The sequence below is a fragment of the Ailuropoda melanoleuca genome, chromosome 15, assembly GCF_002007445.2.
Source record: "Ailuropoda melanoleuca isolate Jingjing chromosome 15, ASM200744v2, whole genome shotgun sequence".
Classification (NCBI taxonomy): Eukaryota; Metazoa; Chordata; class Mammalia; order Carnivora; family Ursidae; genus Ailuropoda; species Ailuropoda melanoleuca.
This window is the reverse complement of record NC_048232.1, coordinates 40,693,580-40,718,410: the sequence shown is the minus strand read 5'-3', so window position 1 is coordinate 40,718,410 and position 24,831 is coordinate 40,693,580. Positions and strand designations below refer to the sequence as shown.

Genomic DNA, 24,831 nt, shown 5'->3' with positions numbered 1-24,831 from the left:
CCAAAATCAAGAGAACTTACTTCTGGTTACGTTGCATGGATCAGGATTAGATAAAGCACAAGCTATAGAGGGCTTTGAAAATCCACAAAGCAAGATTAATATGGGTTATCCAGGGAGCTGGAAACATTGCAGTCATTCCTCTTCATAATGTATGCGTTAAGTTTTTATTTTAATTCCAGTTAACATACAGTGTAATATTAGTTTCAATATAATGATTCAACTATCCATACATCACCCAGTGCTCATCACAAGTGCACTCCTTAATCCCCATCACCTATTTCACCCATTCCCCCCCCACACCCACTTCCCCTCTGGTAACCATCGGTTTGTTCTCTGTAGTTAAGAGTCCGTTTCTTGATTTGCCTCACTCTCTTTTTTCCCCTCTATTCACTTGTTTTGTCTCTTAATTCCACATGAGTGAAATCATATGGTATCTTTGACTTATCTCATTTAGCATTTACCTCTATAGATCCATCTTGCTGCAAATGGCAAGATTTTCTTTTTATGGCTGAGTAATATTCCATTATCTACAGCTATGTTATCTTCTTTATCCACTTATCAACCAACGGACACTTGTACCGCTTCCATAACTTGGCTATAGTAAATAACGCCGCTATGAACATTGGGGTGCATGTACCCCTTTGAATTAGCGTGACTGTATTTGGGTACTCAGTAGTGAGGTAGCTGGATTATAGGGTAGTTCTATTTTTAACTTTTTTGGGGAAACTCCATACTATTTTCCACAGTGGCTGCACCAGTTTGCATTCCACCTACAGTGCACAAGGGTTCCTTTTTCTCCACATCCTCTCCAACACTTGCTGTTTCTTGTTTTTGTTTTTAACCATTCTGACAGGTGTGAGGTGATATTTCACTGTAGTTTTAATCTGCATTTCCCTGATTATGAGTGATGTTGAGGATCTCTTCAACTCTCTGTTGGCCATCTGTATCTCTTCTTTGGAAAAATGTCTGTTCATACCTTCTGCCCACTTTTAAATTGGATTATTTGGTTTTGGGGTATTGAGTCTTATAAGTTCTTTATATATTTTGGATACTAACCCTGTATCAGATACTCACCCTGTATCATGTCATTTGCAAATATCTTCTTCCATTCTGTAGGCTGCCTTTTAGTTTTATTGTTTCCTTCACTGAACATAAGCTTTTTATTTTGATGTAATCCCAACAGTTTATGTTATGCTCACTACAAGTGTAGCTACCATCTGTCACCATACAATACCACTGTAATACCATTGACTTTATTCCCTAGACTGTATTCCTCATCCCTATGACTTATCATTTCATAATGGGAAACCTGAACTTCCCACTTTCCTTCACTCATTCTGCCTACCCCCTTATCCCCTCCCATCTGGCAACCATCAGTTTGTTCTCTGTATTTATAGGTCTGTTTCTGCATGTTTGCTCATTAGTTTGTTTTTTAGATCCGATGTGTAAGTGAAATCGTAAGACATGAATATTTTTAGAAATCAATGAAACATACATGTTGTATTTACCTGTGTTTATATATATGCTCTTCAGCTTCTATTACAACAATATGCAAGACATAATGACATTTTGGTGTCAATATACAGAACTCTGAGGGCTAGACTATACATGTAAGTTTCAAATAATGTAAAAACAAACTTCTAAATTCATTAGTTGTATCTTTTAAATATAAAAATTTTAGAAGGCTGAAGATATAATAAATAGCATTACTGCCTTCATTAATTATCCTTAAAAATGTACGTAATTGTTCATACTAACAAGGACACCTACCCTAATAAGCTAAGTATGTGGAAGAACATTGAGCTTAAAACTTTTAGTTATAAAATAATAAGGGTAGGAGAAGAGTATCTGTTGTTATTTTCTCATTTTGCTTTCTTTTCCCATGTTAATATCACCTCATATCCACTTACTATCTAGAATACAATAGAACCATGGAATGTCCCTTTATGAACACACAAAATACAAAAGACAATTTATAACTTATTAAAACCTCATTAAAGAATTAATAGAGTATGAAGGTCTGAAACAGACCTTTACTTCCACAAATGTTCTACATAGTATCCAGAGTTCTGTAGTATTATAAAACAGAATTTTTGAAGAATTAGAAGTTGAATTTTTTCTTCTGGCTATGCTAATTAAACAGCTGATGCTAGGGGTGCCTGCATGGCTCAGTCGGTTAAGCGTCTGCCTTCGGCTCAGGTCATGATCTTAGGGTCCTGGGATCGAGTCTCACGTCGGCCTCCCTGCTCAGCAGGAAGTCTGCTTCTCCCTCTACCTGCCCCTCCCCCCACTCATGGTCTCTCTTTCTAATACATAAATAAAATCTTTTAAAAAAATAAACAGCTCATGCTAACATTATAGCATGCATAGCAGCTTCCTGATTTTAAGAGTGGGAAGTATTTTATTATTCATTTTTTTGTTGCCACCTAGAAAGCTGTACGGTAAGGGCAGGCCAACCTTTTCTGTAAAGGATCAAAGAGTAAATATTTCAGGCTTTGTAGCCATATACCTTTCTGGTCTCTGCCACGTATATTCTAAGCAACCTTTAAAAGTGTTGTAAAACCACAGCTAGAAGGCCATACAAAAAATAGGCCCAAAGGCTGTAGTTTGCCAACCTCTGAGGTAAGGCATACTTGCATCATAAAATGCCCATTTTCTAATCACTGATGACACAAATTTTTAAAGTAAGTCTATTACAATTATTACTATTTACTTACAGACAATAGCTTAGTCAACATACTGCTGACTGCTTCATTTAAATCGTTCTAAGTTCAAAGCATATTTTCCCAAATCTTTAACAAATCTATTTTAACATACTGTGTGTGAAAACACACCTAAAATTCCCAATTCCAAATTTACCTTATTTGCAAAATAACTGGCAAAAACATGTATTTTTTTATTAAAACTGACATCAGGTGCTTTGAACTGAGATTACAGTTTCATAGCATAAAAATAATACTGTTTCATGTAAAAGACTCAGCTCATTAAATAAAGCTACAAAGCATTCGTAAGAAGGGAAAGAAATGCTGATACAGGGAGAAGTCAAATACGGATTAAAAACCTATTGGATAGCTCACAAAATGGATAATGTATGTGGTAATAATAACTAGATGGCTTTCCAGTAGGGGATATTCCGTTTAATTGTGACATGACATACACTATACATGTTACCTTTGAAATTAATTAAAATAGGACACATGAAAATCAATACAATGGTAAATATGACTTAATTCTTGATGATTCAGTGGGAACTTGGTCATTCACCTCGAGGAATAATGGAAAGAACATGGTCCTTAAACAAGCAGGCCTGAGGTCAGATCATGACTCTGCTATTGACTAGCTATCATGTATAACCTCAAGAGGAGATGAAAAATTACATCATCTATGCAGATGTATCTATTTTGATCACTTCTTCAGATCCTAACCCTTATTCAGGGTCAGTCCCTTGCTCACTCCAAAGATGGTTATGAACCCAATCCTTCCATCTAAGAGGAAGAACAGTATAGTGAGAAGAGCAAGCACATTAATTCTATTCCCAGCTCCACCACTTACCGACTAGACGATGTAATCATTAAATCCCTCTGAGCTTTAGTTTCTTTATAAGGTGAGTTTGATACTACCTACCTTGCTGGGTCATTGTGAAGTCAGAGGTACTAAGAAAATCCTAAGATAAATTGTACTTGATAAATTATAGTTATTTTTTTTAAGATTTAATTTATTTGAGAGAGATTGGGGAAGAGGAACAGAGAGGGAGGAAGAGGGACAAGGAGACTCTGCACTGAGCACGGAGCTGGACGTAGGGCTTGATCTCACAACCCTGAGATCATGACCTGAGCTGAAACCAAGAATCGGCTGCTCAACCGACTGAGCCACCCAGGGGCCCCGATAAATTATAATTAAGAAATTTATCCATCATTCCATTTCTCAGAACATTTATTTTCCCACAAAGACACAATTTTATTAACAGTGATTAGCATCCCAAGCTAGGCCATAAAAGCCTATCCAGCCCCCAAATTCGGCGCATTTGCAGCTATCTTCTTTCCTAGTATTTTCTTCACAAATCATAAACATATTCATTGTGCTGAAGTTTAAAAAGGTTTTGAAAATGAACCAGAAAATGAACACCATTCATTACATCATTTAGATGGAAAGTTACCATACAAAGCTGCCACCGTTTAACTTAAAAACAAGTCTATGTCTTTTCATGAAAATTTAATGCTATGTATTTCCTAAATGTTCCACCAGAGGGACCTCTTAACTTTTCACGTATCAAAACAAGCTTTCATTCTCAAAAATGATGAAAGTGAAAAAAAAAAAATGAAAAAAGTTCGAGAAAAACACTGGAGGATTCAGAAAAAAGACTGTTTACTTAAATTAATTGTTAACTTTATTTAAATTTCTTTTGAAAGAAAAAGGAAAATAAAATAATGGAATGTGAAGCATCAAACTCAAAAGAAAATAAAAAAAAATTTTACTGAGGTTTACTTATTCATTCATCTTACTCAACCAAACATTTACTCATATTGTGCTTAAAATGCACTGGCAGTTGGGGAAAAATTAGCTCACACTCACAGGAGTTCTGTGTATCCTTTAGCCCATTTACCCTGAATGCAAAAACTCAATTGTGCTGCTGGTGAAACCATAGTACAAATACATGAAATGTATGACAGATCTCTCTCCAGAAGCAGGGAGCCTACGAAATATGTATTATCATCATGGTTTTGACATCAGCTTTGTAGTGAGATTCTTCCATATTTATGCTAGAACTTGGATAAAATAAATCACCAATTTTAGCAAGACTATGCTAAAATGGTCATTCCAAATTAGAAAGTAATTTGGCAACATACATCAAAAGTATTAACAAAAGCTCATGCTCCTTAAAAAGCAGCTTCCTTTCTAGAACTATTTCCTAAGGAAACAATCAGAAAATCAAATACTATATGCAGATTAGAGGGCTTTCATAATACTGACAAACCACAAACCAAGACAATGCAATACAATCATGTAAAGAAATATTACCCGGTGAGATAAAAGGAAGCTCAAAAACCTGAACAATGACATGACAAAATGCTCAGGATAATTTTAAGGAAAAAATATATAAACATCTGTAATATGAAACACTTATAATTTATAGTGATACTAATTGTAGAGATGAAAACATAAGATAAAACTAGAGAAAAATGAATCCAAAACGAGTGGTTAACTTCAGGTGGTGAATCTGAAATGCTTTTCTTTTTTTCCGTTAGTTAAATCATGAGCACGACTTAATGTTATACTGAAAAAAAAACACTATTAAAAATAATACTTAAAAGTTTTATCTAGACCTTAAAATTTTATTTATGGGGAAAAATTCCTGTTTAATGCTCTTTTTTTGAAGTGGTAACCCAAAATACATCATTGGTGGTAACAAGCCATACCAGGTTTCACAGCATTTGAAAATACAAAGTAACTTCACTTAACTAATTAAGACTGGAACTAATCCAAAATCTTTTGTAAAAACTTAATTAGAAATTCTATTGAATAAAAAAAAAAAGTAAAACCCAATCTAAAAAATAATAATTTCAGGGAAAAGATATGAAAATCTCTTAAAGACTGGAGTTCATTAATCTCCATTTTTTTTAACTCAACACAGAGTTTCCAACTCATCTCATGCATCTCTGTTGCCAATCTTTAGTAGAAATAATCTCTCATACCCTACTGCTGCCTGGCTTAGATTCTGACTTGTCCCAACCCTGGCTCTGTGTCCCTTCTTTTTACCTTATCTTATTGCTGACCCACAGCTGCAACCAAATGGGGGATGGGGGTAGTGGTTAATCATCCTTGCACAGAACACCTGCCTCTTCCTCAGCTCTAGCTTAACTAATCAATCCCTATCCCACTCCAAGCTCTATCCTTTCCATTTAGTCCTTTAAATGGAGTACTCAGGAGCTTTTAAGAGTCTCAGGTTCTTCTGAAATGTAAATTAATCCTGTGCCAGGAATTTATGACCAACCATAACACATATCTGTGCCATTACCTCTCTAAGATATTTAACTGATAAAAAAAAAAGAGAGAGGAGAGAGAAAACAGGAAGGAAGCACTGCTTGGGATCAGTTTTTTCTACTGCTAGAAATACAAACACTTTCAACTATCTCATAAAGAACTACTTGCTTGCTTTGGATTCCCATGTGCTATGCCCCTCCTCGAGAAATATTTTATTCTGTGTCCTCACTAGCCTACTCAATCCAATCCCTTCTTTGTTCCCACCTCCACAATCCACTTAGCAATTCTTCCATCCCTAAGACAGAGTCCCATAGTCATAACTCCACCTAATATAAGATCTTTCTGGATCCTGATTCTTTAGCTATCCAATCTATTAGCTATTATACTCTGCACAAATTTGTCTGTTACCAGTGTTCTCATCTAGGTCAAAACTGAAAATGAAGAAGGGAACAAGGTAGGTTGTGAAGATAAATCCTATAACATGTTATTAGAAACATCTCTCCAGGGTAACCCAGATTTAATTAATTAAGAAACACAGAAAAAGAACCAAAATTTATTGAGAAGCTACTATAAACATCAGGCACTGAGCACTTCAGTCTCCCAACCACTCTGACAAGAATTAATAACAGTCTCACTTTCATACTAAGAAACAGGTACAGAAAAGTGAAAGAACTTTACCAAGACACACAGCTTTTGTGTGGCGGTGCCAGAATGTGAACTCCCATCTAATCTCTAACATATTATACTGTCTTAACATCTTTTGGATATCTACATTAAGTAGATTAAGCTAATCTGAATCAAGTTAAAAACAGTCCACATTTCTTTTTTTTAACAAGCATATCATGGGAAATTCATCACAACTTTAATGAAACCCTTTAAAAAAAAGGCTATATTGTAGACTTAAAAAGAGAGAGAGAGGCAGTGACATCAGCAAGATGACAGAATAGGAAGCCCCAGACCATACTTTCCCCATGGACTCACAAAATCAATAATACACAGACCAATTCCCTTTGTAAGAAATCCAGAAACCAGTTAAAAGGCTCCTGCAACCCAAGCAAGTATGAAACTAGCAGCATGGAAGCCAGCAGAAAAATTGGTAGCACTAGCTCACCAGAGCCCCATCCTGTGGCACAACGTGGTGCGACCAGAAGAAAATTCCCAACGCCTGGTTTATCCTTGAAGAGGGGAAGAAAAGACTGAAACATAAGTCTAATGCTTAGTATTTCTGAGAGGCTACCAAAACTCGTTTCTGTCTTGCCTGAATCTAAGCACTGACAGGTAAGAGCACCAGCTTGAATGCAGCTTAGAACAAAGGCAATGGTTTGAACTAGTACCTACTCACTCGCCATTGCCCTTCTCCACAGATCAGTGAAAAACGAGTAGGAGAAAACCCCAAACTCCTGGCTTCTCCCTGAGGAAAGAAAGTGTCGAAGTATGTGTCCAATGTCCCAAGTTCTCAGGGAGCCGCCAAAGGGACTGGTTTCTTATCACTTGTCTCAGAGCACTGAGGAGACCTTACATAGTCTAAAGGCTTGGAGTTTGCGGAGAACAAAAAAGAGCAGGACAGCTCGCTGCTGCTCCAGAGAACCCACAGTACAGCAGACAGACACCAGAGGGAGCAAGAGATTACAAGATCCTGGAAAAAAAAAAAAAAAAAAAAAAAAAACCCTGCAAAATCTTTTTAGTAGGGAATTTGCACCCACAAATCCAGAGAAGATGCATCTACAGAAAAGGTTTGAGAGGACCCAAGAATCTCTATCTGAAATCTCTGGTGAAGGTCTTCCCTGCACAAAAGCAGTCTCTAAAGGCTGGGAGATACGGCTGTGTCTTCAAATGCATAGATCCCAACTAAGACACAAGGCACAAGAAGGAAACAATAACACTGGGCCCAACTAAAGGAACAAAATACACCTCCAAAACCTGACCCTAAAGGAACTAAGGTATATGAATTACCTGACAAAAATTTCAAAATAACTGTCATAAAGATGCTCAACAAGCCCAGGAAAACAACACATGAATGAAATGAGAATATCAATAAAGACAGAAAAATAAAAACAACAAAACAAATTCTGGAGCTGAAGAATAACTAAATTGAAAAATTCACTAGATGGGTTTATAGCAGACTTAATCAAACAGTAGAAAGAATCAAGTTACTCAAAGAGAAGTCATTTGAAATTATCCAGTCAGAGGAACAAAAAGAAAAAACAATGAAGAGGAAAGTAGGAAGCTTAAGGGTCCTATGGGACATCACCACTCAGACCAAAAGGAAAAGAGAGAAAAGGGCAGAAAACTTTCCAAATCTGGGGAAAGAAATGGACATTCAGATTCAAGAAGCCCAAAAGCTTTTTATGGGACACAGCAAAAGTAGTACTAAAAGGGAAGTTTACAGTGATAACAGGTACATTAAAAAAGAAGATAGATCTCAAATAAATAACCTCAAGGAACTAGAAAAAGAATAAACTAAGCCCAGAGTTAGCAGAAGGAAATATTAAAGATGACAGTAAAAATAAATAGAGAACAGGCAAAAAGAAGTTGGTTTTTTGAAAAGATCAGTAAAACTGAAAAGCCTCAAAAGAAAAAGAAAGAAAACTCAAAATCAGAAAGAAAAGAGAAGACAGTAAGTCTGATGTCACAGAAATACAAAGGATTAATTGCCAACAAATTGGATAACCTAGAGAAAAAACAGATAAATTCCTAGAAACATATAACCTACCAAGACTGAATCACAAAGAAATAGAAACTCTGGACAGACCTGTAACTGGTTAGGAGATTGAATCAGTAATCAAAAACCTCTCAAACAAGAACCTAGGACTCAACGGCTTCACTGGAGAATTCTACCAAACATCACTAATCCTTCTCAACTTCTTCCAAAAAATTGAAGAGAAGGGAACACTTTTTCCCACTCATTTTATGAGGTCAACATTATTCTGATGCCAAAGCCTAACAAAAACACATAAGAGATGAAATACAAATCAATGTTCTCGATAAATAGAGATGTTAAAAATCCTCAACAAAATGCTACCAAACCAAATTCAACAGCACATTAAGAGGATCATACACCATGACCGAGGAGGATTTACTCCTGGAATTCAATGATGGTCCAACATACAAAAAACCAATCAGTAGGATACACACATTAACAGAATGAGGATAAAAATCACACGTTCATCTCAACAGATGCAGAAAAAGCATTTGACAAAATCAATACCTCTTCATGATTAGAAACACTCAACAAAGTAGGAATAGAAGCAAATTACCTCGATATAATAAAGGCCACATATGAAAAGCTCACAGCTAATATCATATTAGTTTTTCCCTGGAGAATAGGAACACGGCCAGGATAAGGATGTCCACTGTTGTCATTTCTATTCAATACATAGTACTGGAAATCCTAGCTAGAACAATTAGGTAAGATAAGAAAATAAAAGTCATCCAAATTGGAAAGAAAAAAGAGAAAGTACCTGTTTACAGATGACATCTTATACCCTACAGATTACATATACACATATAGATACATCTCTCTGTCTCTTTCACTGTCTCTCACTCACACAAAACTGTTAGAATAAGCAAATTTAGCAAAGTTGCAGGATAAATAAGCATACAGAAACAGTTACACTTTTATACACTAAAAATGAACAATCAGAAAATGAAATTAAGAAAATCCCATTTATAATAGCATCAAAAAGAATACCTATGAATAACTTTACTAAGGAGGTAAAAGACATGTAAAACTACAAAACACTACTAAAAGAAATTCACAACACAAATGGAAAGACACTCCATGCTTATGGATTAAAAAACTTAATATTGTTAAAATGTCCATGCTACCCAAAGTATTCTATAGATTCAATGCAATCCCTATCAATTGCAACCCTAAAATTTATATGAAGCCACAAGGATTAGCCAAATTGCCAAAACAATTTTGGGCAAGAAGAACAAAGGCGGACACCTCACATTTCCTGACTTCAAAGCATATTACAAAGCCACAGTAATCAGAACAGTATGGAACTGGCACAGACAGACATACAGACCAATGAAAGAAAATAAAGAAATTAACTCACACATAATACAGTCGACTGATCCTCAATAAGGGTGCTAAGAACACACAATCAGAAAGGGACTGTCTTTTTAAAAAACGGTGTTGACAAAACTGGACTTCCTCATGCAAATGAATGAAACTGGACCCTTATCTTATACTACACACAAAAATCAACTCAAAACGGATCAAAGACTTAAACCTAAGACATGAAAAGATAAAACTCCTAGAGAAAAAGTTTTATAACATTGGTCTTGGCAGTGATTTTTGGGTTATAACACAAAGCACAGGCAACAACAAAAACAACAGACAAAAGAAACTACATCAAACTAAACAGCTTCTGCAAACAAAGGAAAGAATCAACAGAGTGAAATGGCAACCTAGGAATGAGAGAAAATATTTGCAAGCCATATCCAAAATAAAGAAGGACTTCTACAACTCAATAACAAAATCAAATAACCTGATTAAAAAATGGGTAAAGTACTTGAATAAACATTTCTCCAAAAAAGACAAACAAATGTCTAATAGGCATAAGAAAAGATGCTCAACATCACTAATCACCAGGGAAATGCAAATCAAAACTACAATGAGATATCACCTTACACCAGTGAGGATGGCTATTAAAAAATAAAACAAAAAAGCAAGTGTTTTTGAGAATGTGGAGAAAAAGGAACCCTTGGAAACTGTTGGTGGGAATGTAAAACAGTATAACCACTATGGAAACCAGCATGGAAGTTCCTCAAAAAATTAAAATAAAACTATCATATGCAATTCCACTTCTAGGTATTTACCCAGAAGAACTGAAAACAGGATATGAAGGATATCTGCACTCCATGTTCACTGCAGCATTACTCACATTAGCCAAAAAGTGGAAATGACATAAACATCTATCTACAGATCAATGGATAAAGATAATGTAGTGGGTGGGTGGGTTGGTAGGTGGGTGTGTGTGTGCGCAATATTATTCAGCCTTAAAAAAGGAAAAAAAATCCCGCCCATCTTAACACTTAACACTCATCCACTTTAATCTTCTGTACCCTTCCTTTCGTATAGTATTTCCTAAAACATTACATACATACAGTGGTTTAGAAAATTCATCTGCAAATTCTCTTAGTACCCTGAGATGACATTAATCTGGAGCAGAAGATTTAAAATAAATGACAATGGTTAGATGCTTACTTGCTTTCTTACATGCTACTTACCTATCTCAATTTCTCTCAAACCAATGTTGTTTGTACCCTTTCCAAATTAATTATATGAGAGAATGTTCTAAAACAAACTAAAACAAAATATGTTGAGTAATTCTGCTTTCTGTATCTGCTCACATTACACCAAACAACAGGCCCAAGCTTGTAACAGTACAATTAAAGAAATCAAAGGTGTGGTACTTTTGTATAAGTCGTAATAATTTATATATAATTTATATAAAAGAATAAAGTTATCAAAATTCTAATTATACTGCTTACTTTTAAATATGCAGCTGCCTCTTGGACAGAAAGTGTTCTCTGACTAGAACTGCCACATTCATGATCTCCTGGAAAGATTAGCATATTATTAATTTTGAATCAGTACTATGATAAAGAGAAGAAAACAAACATGATTAATCAAAATATTCTCAAATTACACAATTATAGGTTATATTATTATAATCAATAAAGAAAGAAGATAAACACTATTTAATTTCCTATAAAAAATCCAGTAGGTAATAAAAAACAAATAATTATCTTTACATAAACCGCAATCTTTAAATGCATTTCTAAATAGTCCAGATAGGAATGTGTCTTCTATTTCCAAATGAATCGTTGGTCAGAGTAGGAACCATGTCACACTGATGCCTATCCACAGATCTTGGCACACAGAAGGCCCTCCAGAGAGTCACTGTTTTTCAAGAGGGGAAATTCATTGTGGTAACTTACACATTTATTACTAAAGCTATTAATTCAAGGATTCAAATAAGTTCAAATTAAAATGTACATTCTGTGTATAAAGATGGTGGCTATGCCTGTTTTTAGCAAGGTGTGTGCATGCTTTAAAAACTATTATAACACAGATCAACAGGGAAATCAGACAGAAGCTTCTAGCTATGATCTGGTTTCTACAAAGAAATGCAGTACATCCCAAACCACATTTTCCCTTTCTTATAACTATTTATAAGAGAATCCAAAGCCTTTTCTTTCAGGCTATCTATGGTTATTAGAAATCAATTTCCTTATATTGAGCTTCAATTGTAAGGTCTTCCTGCCCTGTTTCTCTTCAAATGATTTTTTTAAAAAAAAATTTTTTACATGAAAGTGTAATAGTTAAAGTAAACTCCTTGGCAAATTGTTCTATTATAAAAGTAGCCATATTCCTATTTATCGGCCTTGTGGCAAGTAGTCAGATTTTAATGGTCATAGTCTTAAAAAAGGAAGAAATACCTATTAAACAAGTAAGTCTTCAAACTTTATGATGCATCCTCCAAGATTCTGTTTCCACAGTTCTACAGCAGAGGACGGCAAACCACAGCCCATTGCCAAATCTGCCCTACCTCAAACATAAATGAAGTTTTACTGGATTTTTTATAAATGACGTTTTATTGGAACACAGCCATACTCACTCATTTATGTATTATCTATGGCTGCTTTCATGCTATAACAGCAGAATTTAGTAACCATGACATGAACAAGTCTAGCACACAAAGCCCAAAAAACTTACTATCTGGTCCCTTCATAGAAAAAAGTTTGCTGACCCCTGCTCTAGAGGAAGGAATCTAGATTTTTAAAAGTACCCCAGATTATGCTAATCTAGCACACTGCATAAAACAATGCTATAGACAGGTGTAGAAGCCTGTGGTAGCAACATCGGGTATTCCTAGCCAGAGTATATACTTAACCTATTTCTGGGAACTACAGCATACCAAATAAATGTCATTAGATTATAGTATATGAATATGAAAGTCAATCAATTAATGTAAAGAAGGCTTTTAGTGATATACACAGAATTATGAGCATTAAAAAACTGACCAGAGTTAAGGACCCTCCCCCCGCAAAAAACAAAGACTGATATAAGAATGGGGAACTATAAGGATCCTAAAGGCCTCCACTTGACCAAAAAACTTCCATATTTACCTTCTACCAGTGATCTGATTTCTACAAAAAGATCTGCTATATACAAAAGTTAGAAAACTACATTTTTCTTTTCTGTAACTTCTTTAACAAGAAGGTAATTTAGCTTATATGTGAAATAAGAATAACTAAAAAAGCTAAGGTAATAAAGCAGGTAAGTTGTTACTACAGCTTATAGATGTTAAAAGACTTACTAAGAGCAGAATATGAAGAAAATGCAAAGAATCAGTAGAAAAAATTCTAGAATATATTTACTTTATCCCAGGAAATGATACCTAATCAACTAGCAAAGGAAAATCTGCACTTTTATATTTAATCTAGGGTTTTAGTTAATTTACTGCTTACCCAATTCAACTGATATGTAAGCTTTCAAAAATTTTTTTGTTACTATTAATGCAATAAAGAAATTTGATTGACTTTAGAATTATATAATATATATTTCATCTAATACATACGGGCAGGCAGGAAAATGGCCTTAATTACATAGATCTATAAAAATAAAAACAGAAATTTCTAAAGAGAAAATCTGCAAACATAACACAAGACTTGGAAAAACTACTTCTACTGATATAGCATGCTACATATAGAAATTAATTTTCAAAACACTTTTAGACACTATGAATTTTACAACAATTACCTGCAAGCTGTGCCAACCGATCATGAAGCTTGTATAAAGTGTTCATCATAAGATTTTTCTTACTTTCCTAAAATTAAAAGAAATTATAAAATATCTAATTCAAAAACATGTACCAAATAATCTTATTCAAAAAAAACAGTAAATAATTTAAAATAATAAAAGCTACATAATCCAAAGACAAATTCATATTTAAACAATGACTACCATATTTTTTTAAACCCTAATTTAAATCTAAATCATCACTCTAAACATTTTGCTTTCTTGAGGATTGACTGGGAAACTGGCACCAAGGTTAGTGCTAAAAAAAGGTCTTCTGTACAACAAACTCCCGCAACCACCAAAGCAATGCTCTCAATCCTCTTTTACACAATGCACACTTACATCTATTGTTCTTATGAGACTTCAAGGCTGCCCTTCATGTTTTGTCTTAATCTGATTCAACCACACAATAAGGGAATGAGTATTGACACTTTGATCCTCAACCTCTCCTAGCCCCCCAAAGTGGTCCTATGAACCATTAAAGCAAAACATTTAATGAGTATCTAGTAATAGGAGTTAAGAACTATTCTCAGCAAAGCAAGTGGCCCAGTAAACAAGATGGTTCCTGCTCTCAAGGGCAAAAATATACTTAAGTGCTAAAGCTGCAAACAAAGTTTAATGTAAATATAGAAGAGAGAGGGAAGGGAAGAGCCATTTATGGGAAAGAGAATATTTGAGTTGGGCTTCACAGGAAGAACAGAATTGACTAGCATTCTAGGCAGAAGAAACAGCATAAGCAAAGGCATAAAGGCACTGATTATGTTTCTTACATAATCAGTCACCTACTTTGATTCAGCACACTACCGGAAAAATAGTTTGGAATCAACTGCTAGGAACCAAAACAAAGACTTTGACTTCATTCTAAAAATTCAGAAGCAGGAAAATAAAACACACTTGTGCATCAGGAATAGTACACTGAACATATGAAAGAAAACAAGAGAGGAGACCATTGCAATGTCTAAGCACCCTGCCAAGCAGCTGAAGGCAATGAGACCCACAATTTCAGAGCAATCACAATTAAGAGGGACCAACGCAAGCAATGGGGAAGTGTAAGTCAAGAGAGGGGATAAGCTTATCACACTATCTGGAATAAATTCATGATTCACTGAGAAGGCTGCATCTTTATTATTTCCGTTCTTCCTGATGTGTCAAACAAAATAGTAATACTGGATAAAAACGACTGGGATATAAAAAGCTGGGAAAGTAACATTTATACGTCTAACGACATGCAACTTCATCCCTTTATTTTCATGCTGTATTTTTAGGGACAGAGAGACAAGTGTACACGTGTTTGTCAATGCAGCTTTACTCACTGATACTAGGAAAAAGAAAACTTATTAAAGGCTCCACTACCCTACCACCAGAGTCCGTGGTTTTACAGGAGATTGCTGATAGGTATCAAGTGACGTTCCTTCAGCTGACTCCTTGCCTTCCAACGCTTAACTTCCCCCCCCCAACTCTATCTCAAGCAGATTCTGAATGAAGCCAGACCTTATCTTTGTGTTAAGCTTAAAAATCCAAACTGTAAGCATCAGACATCAAAGGGTAACTGCTGGGGCTGAAAGCCAGGATTCTGAAAGCTATGCATTTGTGATATATGAAACCACAAAAATCATTTTTAATAAATATATTCGATATAATAGGATGAGAAAGAGTTCTAATAGATAGTATAGCGTGTGGACTCCATACATAAAACCAAGGTAAATCTGATTAAGTTTTGGGATTAAAGTAGCTAAGAGTTTTGAAGTTTATTTCCTCCCTTATCTGTAAAAAAGAGCAATTTCCTTTTCTTTTATATGTCCTGATCATGTCCATTCCTACTCCCCTTTCAAAAACAAAACTAAATCCAAAAATTTGACACCAGTCTCTGTGATTACATCTCTAATGAATACCAGAGGCCTGGGAATAAACCTCATTTTTTGACTCACAGATATTAACAACAGACTAGATAAGTAGAAAAAATAAAATCTAATCAGATGTAACTGAATCCCATGAGACAATAAACCTACATACTGTTACATTCTCATATAGAGAATTTAAGCACCCAAAAAGCTAAACTATAATTTTTTTCAAAAATTATTTTTCCAATGGCACTTTATGAAAAATGACCACCTATATATTACAAGGCTCTCAAGTGCACGATCAACTAAACTATGATCTAAAAACAGCTTTTATGTAATATGTTATTATAATGTGATCAGTTTTGAGGAAGAAAAAGAAAGGCTTTGGTTCAATTACCTTTAGCACCAATATGCTAAACTAGAAATAAATCTGAAAAACATGTAAATCAAATTTTAAAGTTACATTCTTATAGCAACTTATATTGACTTTTAGTTTCACTACAGTCTTCTATTCTGACTGCTTGTCCAATTGTCTCCTAACATTCAGCTTGAAAGGTGTCTCACGCCGGCTTTCCTAATCACCCTGAAAACAAGTTTAAAGATCTACAAATAAATCCATACTTAAAGTAAGCTTTCAAGTAAACTTTCATTAAACAAAAATGATTTTATACTGTAATTTGAAATAGCTACCTTTCAACTGTCTATTTTGGTAAGGTCCAGATTTTCTTTCAGTAAGCCATACCATTTTCTGAAGCAAAGCTCTTGTTCTTGGGTGGATAAAAATCAAACTATAGGGCAACTCTCCCAAATTCTCTCTCATATGTTGTCACCTTTAAATAGTTCCCTCTTCTGTTCTCTGCCAATTTTCTCAAGGAAATTTTCAACTGTTTGTATTAAGTCTCTCATTAAATGATAATAATGGATTTTAAACACTAAGCATGGTGCCTGGAAGAGAATAATCATTTAATATAAGTGAACTTCCACTACCTACATTACAATTATTACTATTATTTAGAGGTACAAAACTTCAGTTTCTCCCATGGGGAAAATTGTACAGAAGAAAATAAGGTCTTGTATTTCCAATGTGCAATGAGTATATTGTATGGATTTAAATGATGATGCCAATAGCAACATTATACTTAATATCATAATTGATAAAATCAACCTTTTTTAAAACAAGTATCACCACAAAAGAATATTACTAAACACAGTCAATATAAAATCCCACTCTAACAATCTAAAGTAATATTCTAAGGATTTGATTACACATTATTAAATATTCTTTAAGCACAATAAATAATGTTTTATATACAGGTCCATATTACTGTCTATTCCTATAATAAATTACTAACTAATTGTGCATTATAATATAAGCTCAAATACCTAAATCTTTGAAGTGCCTATAATGATGGTAAGTGAAAAATATTTTCAGGTGAGTAAAATTTAGGTTAAAATTAACATTATAGATCCTTTACAAAGAAAAGGAATCATAAATAGGTAGCCTAAGAATCACGTTTCTTTCTAAATCCTTTGCCTTCCTGATGGTTGAATAGGCATGCCTATGAACAAAAAATCCAAAGAGACAAGGTGAGGGCAGAGGCCAAAAACTGTCAGAATATCCAGCAACTTAAACAGGCATACCTCTAAAACTTAAACAGGCATACCTCTAAAAGTTAAGACCTGATCCCCAGATAACATGCCAATACCATTTCACTTGGCAGTTGACTTTTGCCTTAAAGTAATAAACAATTCAGCTCTTAGGAGAAAAATCTGTTTCAGATTTAATTATATTAACATAAAGAATACTCAAAATAAGAAAATTGTTTCAGCTTAAGAGAATTTTTTAAATTGGCATTTTTTTAGTTGACAGTCATCCTAGTACTTTTACCATATAAAACATGAGACAAATCAGTATTACGATCTTCTACTTACTTGTATTTTTCCAAATGTTTCATCAAAGGGGTTTTTTACTATCAAGAAAAGAAAAAAAGAGAACTATTAGCATCATTTGAGAATGAGAATGAGAAACCCCCTAAACAAGCCCTCTGAAATGCCAGCATGTACTCTGCTAAAGCTGAATGTGAACATGCAAACAAAATATAAACAAACTGATGATAATAAAGGTTAGGGTAGTAATTTTTGAGACTTACTATATTCACCATTCTTAACTTTGAATCTGTGGTTTTCTCTATAATAACTGAGAGCAGTGCTCTGGTGTCTGAGTGTCTGGGTTCAAGTCCCAGCTCCATCACTCACTAGCAACATGACCATGAACTACCATCTTCTTAGCTACCCTAAGTTGTACTTTCCCTCCTGTAAAGGAAGGATGTAACAACGACACCTACCTTATACAGTTGTTGTGAAGATTAAATGAGATAAACCACATAAAATGCTTGGCTTAGTGTCAAGCACTTAATAAATGTTACCTATTACTGTTACTGACTACATTGCTTCTACCAAACTTGCTTTCTCCTCGAAATATAGATTAAAAGCAGTTACTACTTAAGGAAATCTACAAGATGCTTTTTAAAACTAAATTCTTTCAAAATTCTGACTTCTAATAATAATAAAAAAAAACTTCCTACTCATTGCTAACATCTGGAAAAGTGGCAAGAAATAAATATACAGATCAGAGAAGCTAAGAATTGTCTCAATATTAAATAATTTCATATCGCCAGTTTATATTATAAAAAGGATTTAGCATTTTCCATCCAACTTCCCTACACCCAACTCCTCTAAAAAAGATAAACAAGTTTATGGCTAAACATGTAGTTATCTCTCATGGTTATTATTTAGAATCTCCTCCTTATCATCTATTTGAAAATTACATGCAAAAATATTCAGAGCTTTCAGATACCTGGATATCTATAATCCAGGTCACAACAAAGACTAACTGAGCCTACAAAGTAGTTCACATTGACCAGGTTTCTTTTCTGAGGTGCTTTTCTATTTTTTATTTGAGAAAACAGGAAGTCCCATAGGAATCAGGAACTGCCTGATTCTAAGAAAGTTTCATGTGTGAGACCAGTTTAACAAGGTACAAAAAAAAGCAAGGAAAAATGTATCCTGCGATCATCTAAAGGGATTTGCTAATGGGTTTTCAGACATTTTTCTAAAGTAACAGGGTTTTAATGCTGGAAAAGAAAAATTTTTGAATGATAGAAGATCAAAAGCACTCAGTAGGGGACTAGGAAGAAGAAAAAATATAGCTTAAAGATTAAATAAAATGTTATGAATCACAACAGGCTTGTACTAAAAAGATACTTTTTAATAACGTTAATTTTTATTAATGTAAAATTTGAACAATTTAAAATAAAGCTGTATTTAGTTCAATATATTACAGAAAATGATTTAAATCTACTTAAAATAAACTGGTCACACAACACCAGAAGAACAAGTATTTACTTGCTCTTTAAAAAAATAACTCTAAAAAATATTAAAACATGCAATTCTAAAAAACAGGTTTTAATGTCTATGAAGAAAAGCCATGATGGCCTTATCTTTTTGACCGTAAACAAAATCATTTTTTGTCAAGATTATTAAAATGAAAACTAACTCTTCAGGTATCTCCATGAAAGTGTTACCATAGATTGTGGATGTTCTCCCACTAGACTATCCTACTGTGAAATTCTCACAACAGGGACCGTGTGTCACTCATATTTGTGTGCCTGGAGCCAAGCACAGTACTATACATACAGTTAGTGCTCAGAAAGTTCTGGTTGTGATATCTAGGTTAAATCCACCCCTCTTTATTCTACCCTGTGTGTTAACACAGCTGAAGGCTGAGAAGGATAAGTTCAAAGGAACTGGGAAGGGAAAGGGACAGGATAACAAAGAAAGTTATAGAGCAGAACAATTATTTTGTTGAAAGAATTGCTCTGCCCTTTGTATCCTTCTAGATTTCTGCCTCTTGTCTAATGGGCTGAGATATCTGATAGTGTATATTAAAAGCCAATAATATACTTTCCATCCTACACACCTTTTGTCAAAAAAAATTTTCCCCAATTTCCTATGACAACCGCCAGCATTTAACAGAATAACTAATCACCTATAAAACCACCAAAAAAAGGACACTCATTAAAAAGGATATAATGAAACATGTACGATGAATAACAAAGTTAAAAGGACTTTATTATGAATTACAAAATATCTGAATACATCAAAATGCATAGTGTAGATTCATGGCAATACTGTGCAAGTAACTAATTTCATTGTGTGGACTGTACCTAAGCACTTGTCTTCAAAGTCTTTTGTTCATAGTATTACATAGTTTTTTCCCTGTTGATTTGTCTCCTCATTCAGCATTGCACTTTTTATGCTAAAATATCTTCCATCATTAAGAGAGGTATCAGTTCATAAATACGAGGATGCATATTTGTAAATAAGCTTCGTACTGTGTTATGAAAGCCTTCTATGCTGTTGTTTCCTCTTGGTGTATTGTCACATATCTGCTGAGAGACATTCCAAAGTTTATAGGAAACATGGGTTCAAAACCCTGCACTACTGTATAGACCATGATGAGGGCTGGCTAAGATTTAGATAATATAAAAATGGGACTACTGGGTCAATGGAGAAATGAAACTAAACTGTTAAACTGAACTGTCAACCAGTTATTTATCTTTTATGGCAAAATTACCTTATTATCAAAATGCTTGCAGCAAAGATGCTTACAGTAAAACTACCTAGAACCACAACTGTCACCTATGAAATTAACAGACCTATTAAGTTAACAAATAGCCTTGAGATTAAGTTTTATAAAGGAAACTCTATCTAAAAACAGCAATTCTAAAAAAAACAAAAGCCTTCATTTCTAAAAGCAGCATCTTCTTTCAAAAGATTTTTTTTCATTTTTGAGTAGTCTCTACACCCAACGTGGGGCTTTAAACTCATGACCCTGAGATCAAGAGTCTTGTGCTCAACCAACTGAGCCAGCCATGCACCTCTAAAAGCAGCATCCTTATACATCTAATTTTTCTTCCCCCAAATCACTTCAGTATTTCTAACACCACATGTCAGTATCTTTTATTTCATCCATATTGCCTACAATATTTAATGGAAACCACACATATTGCCCCCCCTAGTGAAAATATTCCTCTCCCTCCCACCCCCTGACCAATTGAGCATTTATAGAGGAGAAACCATATTCCAAAAGCATCCCACAGCAAAAAAAGTGATGCTCATTTACAAGCCTCTTTTCTAGGCATGGATCTAAGAATAAATTATAGTTCTTATCCCTTACCCTAAAGCAACGATAATGCCACACTGATATTTCAAATTTTCCTCTTCTGTCCCCTAATCGGCACAACCTTGAAGCCGTTTCAGACCTAGTACTGTCCTCCTTTATATCCTACACCCCCCAACAGCTTCTCTTAACTGTTTTCTTGTTTTCTCAAATCCTCCTGGTTTCACCATTTCTCCTTCAATTTTCTTGTTCAGATTATTTCAAACCTCAAATATGCCAAACTTTTCTTTGTAAATGTCCTTAATATTTTGACTTCTCTTCCCTTTAAACTACCCTAATGACTGTATCAAATTCCTAAAAATGTTTCTTTAATTACACTACTAGATCCCTCAAAATCGTCAAATGATTTCCCATCAGATTTTGCCTCAAGGAAGTAATTCTAACCTTGTGATACTCTACGTACTTAGACACACTGTTGACTCTCCTTCTCCAAGCCTCTCTTCCACATCATTCCAAAAATGTTAATGGTTTTACTTATCCTTCATTAACATTTTTCATTCTCTTAACATGGAGATCAAATTCATTAACCATTATGAATGCCCAAATAAAAAGGAAAAAAATGAAGTGTATCAACCTATAAATGTACTCACAAATATATGTTTAATGTTGATCAAATAAACTGATATTTTCCTCAGAAAGGCTCCATTTTGGTCACTCAATGGCAGTAAAAAGAAGAAAAGCCTATGGTGCCCAAAGTTCTTGCACAATTCAAAAAGAGAAAGATTTTCATTTAATAATTATTGAGTACTTTGTGCTAGACACTGGAAATGTGACGGTAAATAAAGTTTTAAAAACCCTTGCCCTCAAGAAGCTTATGTTAGAAGAGACAATGTACAAATACATTTTAAAAATATATGGTATGGCAAATGGTTCTAAGTGTTTTGGAGGTAAAACAGCAGGAAAGGTGCTTGACATGAGGGAGGAAAGCAGTATTAAATAAGATGGTCAGAGAAGGCCATACCAAGAAGATCACATTTGAAGAGAAACCTGAAGGAACATAGAGAACAAGCCATGTGGATACCAGAAAGAAGAGGTTTACAGACCAAAAGAACAAGAAATATACAGGCTTTGAAGTGGTAGCGTGCTTGCAGTATTGTTCCTGGAAATGTTAACAGAGTGGAGAGGGCAAATAGCCAGAAATGAAGTCAAACCAATAAGACTACTTAAAGGAATCAGTAGGTACAGATAATGTAGGGAACCTGGAGTCTCTCATATAGTCCTCTGAGCAAGAAACCTCACAGAATTCATTTTATTCGGCTTATGCTTTAAAAAAGAAAAGCACATATAATAAGGGTTGGGGCCAGTCTCTCAATTAAGTTTAAGAATCCTAAGCATTTAGAAAGTAAATGATCTGGGGCGCCTGGGTGGCTTAGTCGTTGGGCGTCTGCCTTCGGCTCAGGGCGTGATCCTGGAGTCCTGGGATCGAGCCCCACATCAGGCTCCTCTGCTGGGAGCCTGCTTCTTCCTCTCCCACTCCCCCTGCCTGTGTTCCCTCTCTCCCTGGCTGTCTCTCTCTCTCTGTCAAATAAATAAATAAAATCTTTAAAAAAAAAAAAAGAAAAAAGAAAGTAAATGATCTGCTGTTCATGAGTCGGGAAAACTGAGGAAACAGCACATTCAGGGTGCTTTCCTCCTGCTTTCTCCAGAAAACTGACTCCCAATTTCAGTCTTCTGTTCTGAATACTTGAAACTATCATCAATTATCAATCAGTATAGAAAATATTCTGCCAGCAGGAACTGAATAGACATTTTTCTAAAGACATAAATAACCAACAGGTACATGAATAGGTGCTCAAGATCACTAGTCATCAGGGAAATGCAAATTAAAATCACAGTGAGATATTGCCTCACACCTGTTAGAATGGCCACCTTCAAAAAGGTGAGGTAACAAGTATTGGTGAAGGTGCGGAGAGAAAGGAATTCTTATGCACTGTTGGTGGGCTGTAAATTGATGCAGCCACTTTGGAAAACAGTATGGAGGTTGCCAAAAAAATTAAAAATAGAACCATCATATAATCCAGCTAATCCCACTTCTGGGTACGTATAACCAAGGGAAATGAAAACGGCATCTTGAGGAAATATCTGCTCTCCCATGTTCAACAGCATTTGTCACAACAGCCAAGATATGGAAACAACCTAACTGTCCGTCAATGGATGAACGGATAAAGAAGATGCAGTGTGTGTGTGTATACACACACACACACACACACACAACGGAATAGTACTCAGCCATGAGAAAGAAGGAAATCCTGCCACTTGTGACATGGATGGATCTTCAGGGCATTTATGCTAAGTGAAATCAAGTCTGACAGAGAAAGACAAATACTACATGAATATCATTTATGTGTGGAATCCAAAAAAGCCAAACCCAGAGAAGAGTAGAGTGGTGGTTACCAAGGGCTGGGCAGTGGGAGAAACAGGGAACTACTGGTCAAACGATATAAATTTCCAGTTATAAGATTAACAAGTTCTGGGGATCTAATGCATAGCATGGTGATTATAGCTAGTAATACAGCAAGTTGCTAAGACAATAGATCTTAAATGTTCTCAACACACAAAAAAAGTGGTAATTATGTGAGAGGATGGAGGTGTTAGCTAATGCTATGCTAGTAATCATTTTTGCAATACTTTAAATGTATCAAATCAACACACTGTATATCTTAAACTTACACACTGTTATATGTCAATTATATTTCAATAAAGCCAAAAAAAAGTTCTGCCAGGAAGGCACTGAGCCTTGGATCCTTCTGGTCTTCTTCAAGCCTGAATGTTTTTCCTTCTCCTTCATTCTGTCTTCAAGGTCCTGCATGCAGCTCTGCTACGGTCATGAAGGATGCCTAACCACTGCAGCTCATTGTGACCTGCCCCTTCTCAGAACCCCAGTGTATTTACTGTCAGTAGCCTTGTTAACTTATATTATAATTTAACTATTTGTTGTTTGCTTCCTCCCCCAACAAGACCGCAAAATCTCTACCTATCTCCATGCCTTGCAGATATTTGATGCTAAATATATACTGAATGAATAGCAGCCTGAAGGCATACTGCAGTCTCCTAGAGTTAACAGTTTCACCAATGCCAGGGGGTGACATAATCCTGATTTCTCGAACAAGATTTTCCTTTGAATAAAAAGGAAATTATATTTATTAAACTGTTGGCAGATTCCAGGAACACTGATGCCATGTACTCAGGAGGTAACTTCCACCACTATTTTAAAGCAGGTATTACTTCCATTTTTATGGACAGAAAAACAGATGCATGATGAGGTTAGACTGCTATCTTGCAGGAAACACAGTTTTAAAAGCTGGGATTTAAACCTACATCTGACTCCAAAGCCTACATTCTTTTCATTATATAAAAAACAACTACAGAAAAGAAAATATTTGTTCTATTAAGAAAATATTTGTTCTATTTAGTTTAAGGAAAGCATTCTTCTCTAGAACTTTCTCTAGATATGGAATTATTAAACTTTAATCTTCTTATGATATAATCTTCTTATGATGAAAAATGCCCAAAATGAGGATGAGGAAAAGACACTGCTGTTGGAGAATACACTGTTATCTCTTAGATTTGGAAAACTCCTAAAAACCAAGTTCTCTAACTGTAGTCCAGGTAAAGATTTTCTATGACATACCAAAATATAAAGTGACCCATGACCACCACTTTTTAAAAAAAAAGTCATAATTTTCTGATTTAATACTACATCTAAACAACAATTTGGCTTCATCTTCCAACAAAAGATATTCACAAACATATATCAAGTGCCTACTCTGTGCCAGATAGAGATTAGCTAATTGCAGGAGATTAAAAATAAAAATATATAAGCCCTGTCCTCAAGAAGTTCAATCTGGAGAGCAGTAACTGTAGACATGCACTTTCAAAGTCAGTTTCTCATAATTTTAAAACTCTATGACCTTAAGGCTAGGTTTTAGTCTTTGGAAACTTCAAGTCAT

The 24,831-nt window shown here is 34.9% G+C and overlaps 1 protein-coding gene across 1 annotated transcript in view; it reads right to left on the bottom strand.

Moving 5' to 3' along the window:
* LEMD3 (LEM domain containing 3) overlaps window positions 1-24,831 on the bottom strand; it is a 61,353-nt gene that overhangs the window by 16,245 nt on the left and 20,277 nt on the right. Inside the window, exons 2-4 of the mRNA XM_002920049.4 lie at window positions 17,572-17,609; window positions 13,760-13,826; window positions 11,485-11,552 (exon numbers count right to left, since the gene is read on the bottom strand). Coding sequence (XP_002920095.3) covers window positions 11,485-11,552; window positions 13,760-13,826; window positions 17,572-17,609 — 173 coding nt within the window. The remainder of the gene's footprint in view (window positions 1-11,484; window positions 11,553-13,759; window positions 13,827-17,571; window positions 17,610-24,831) is intronic.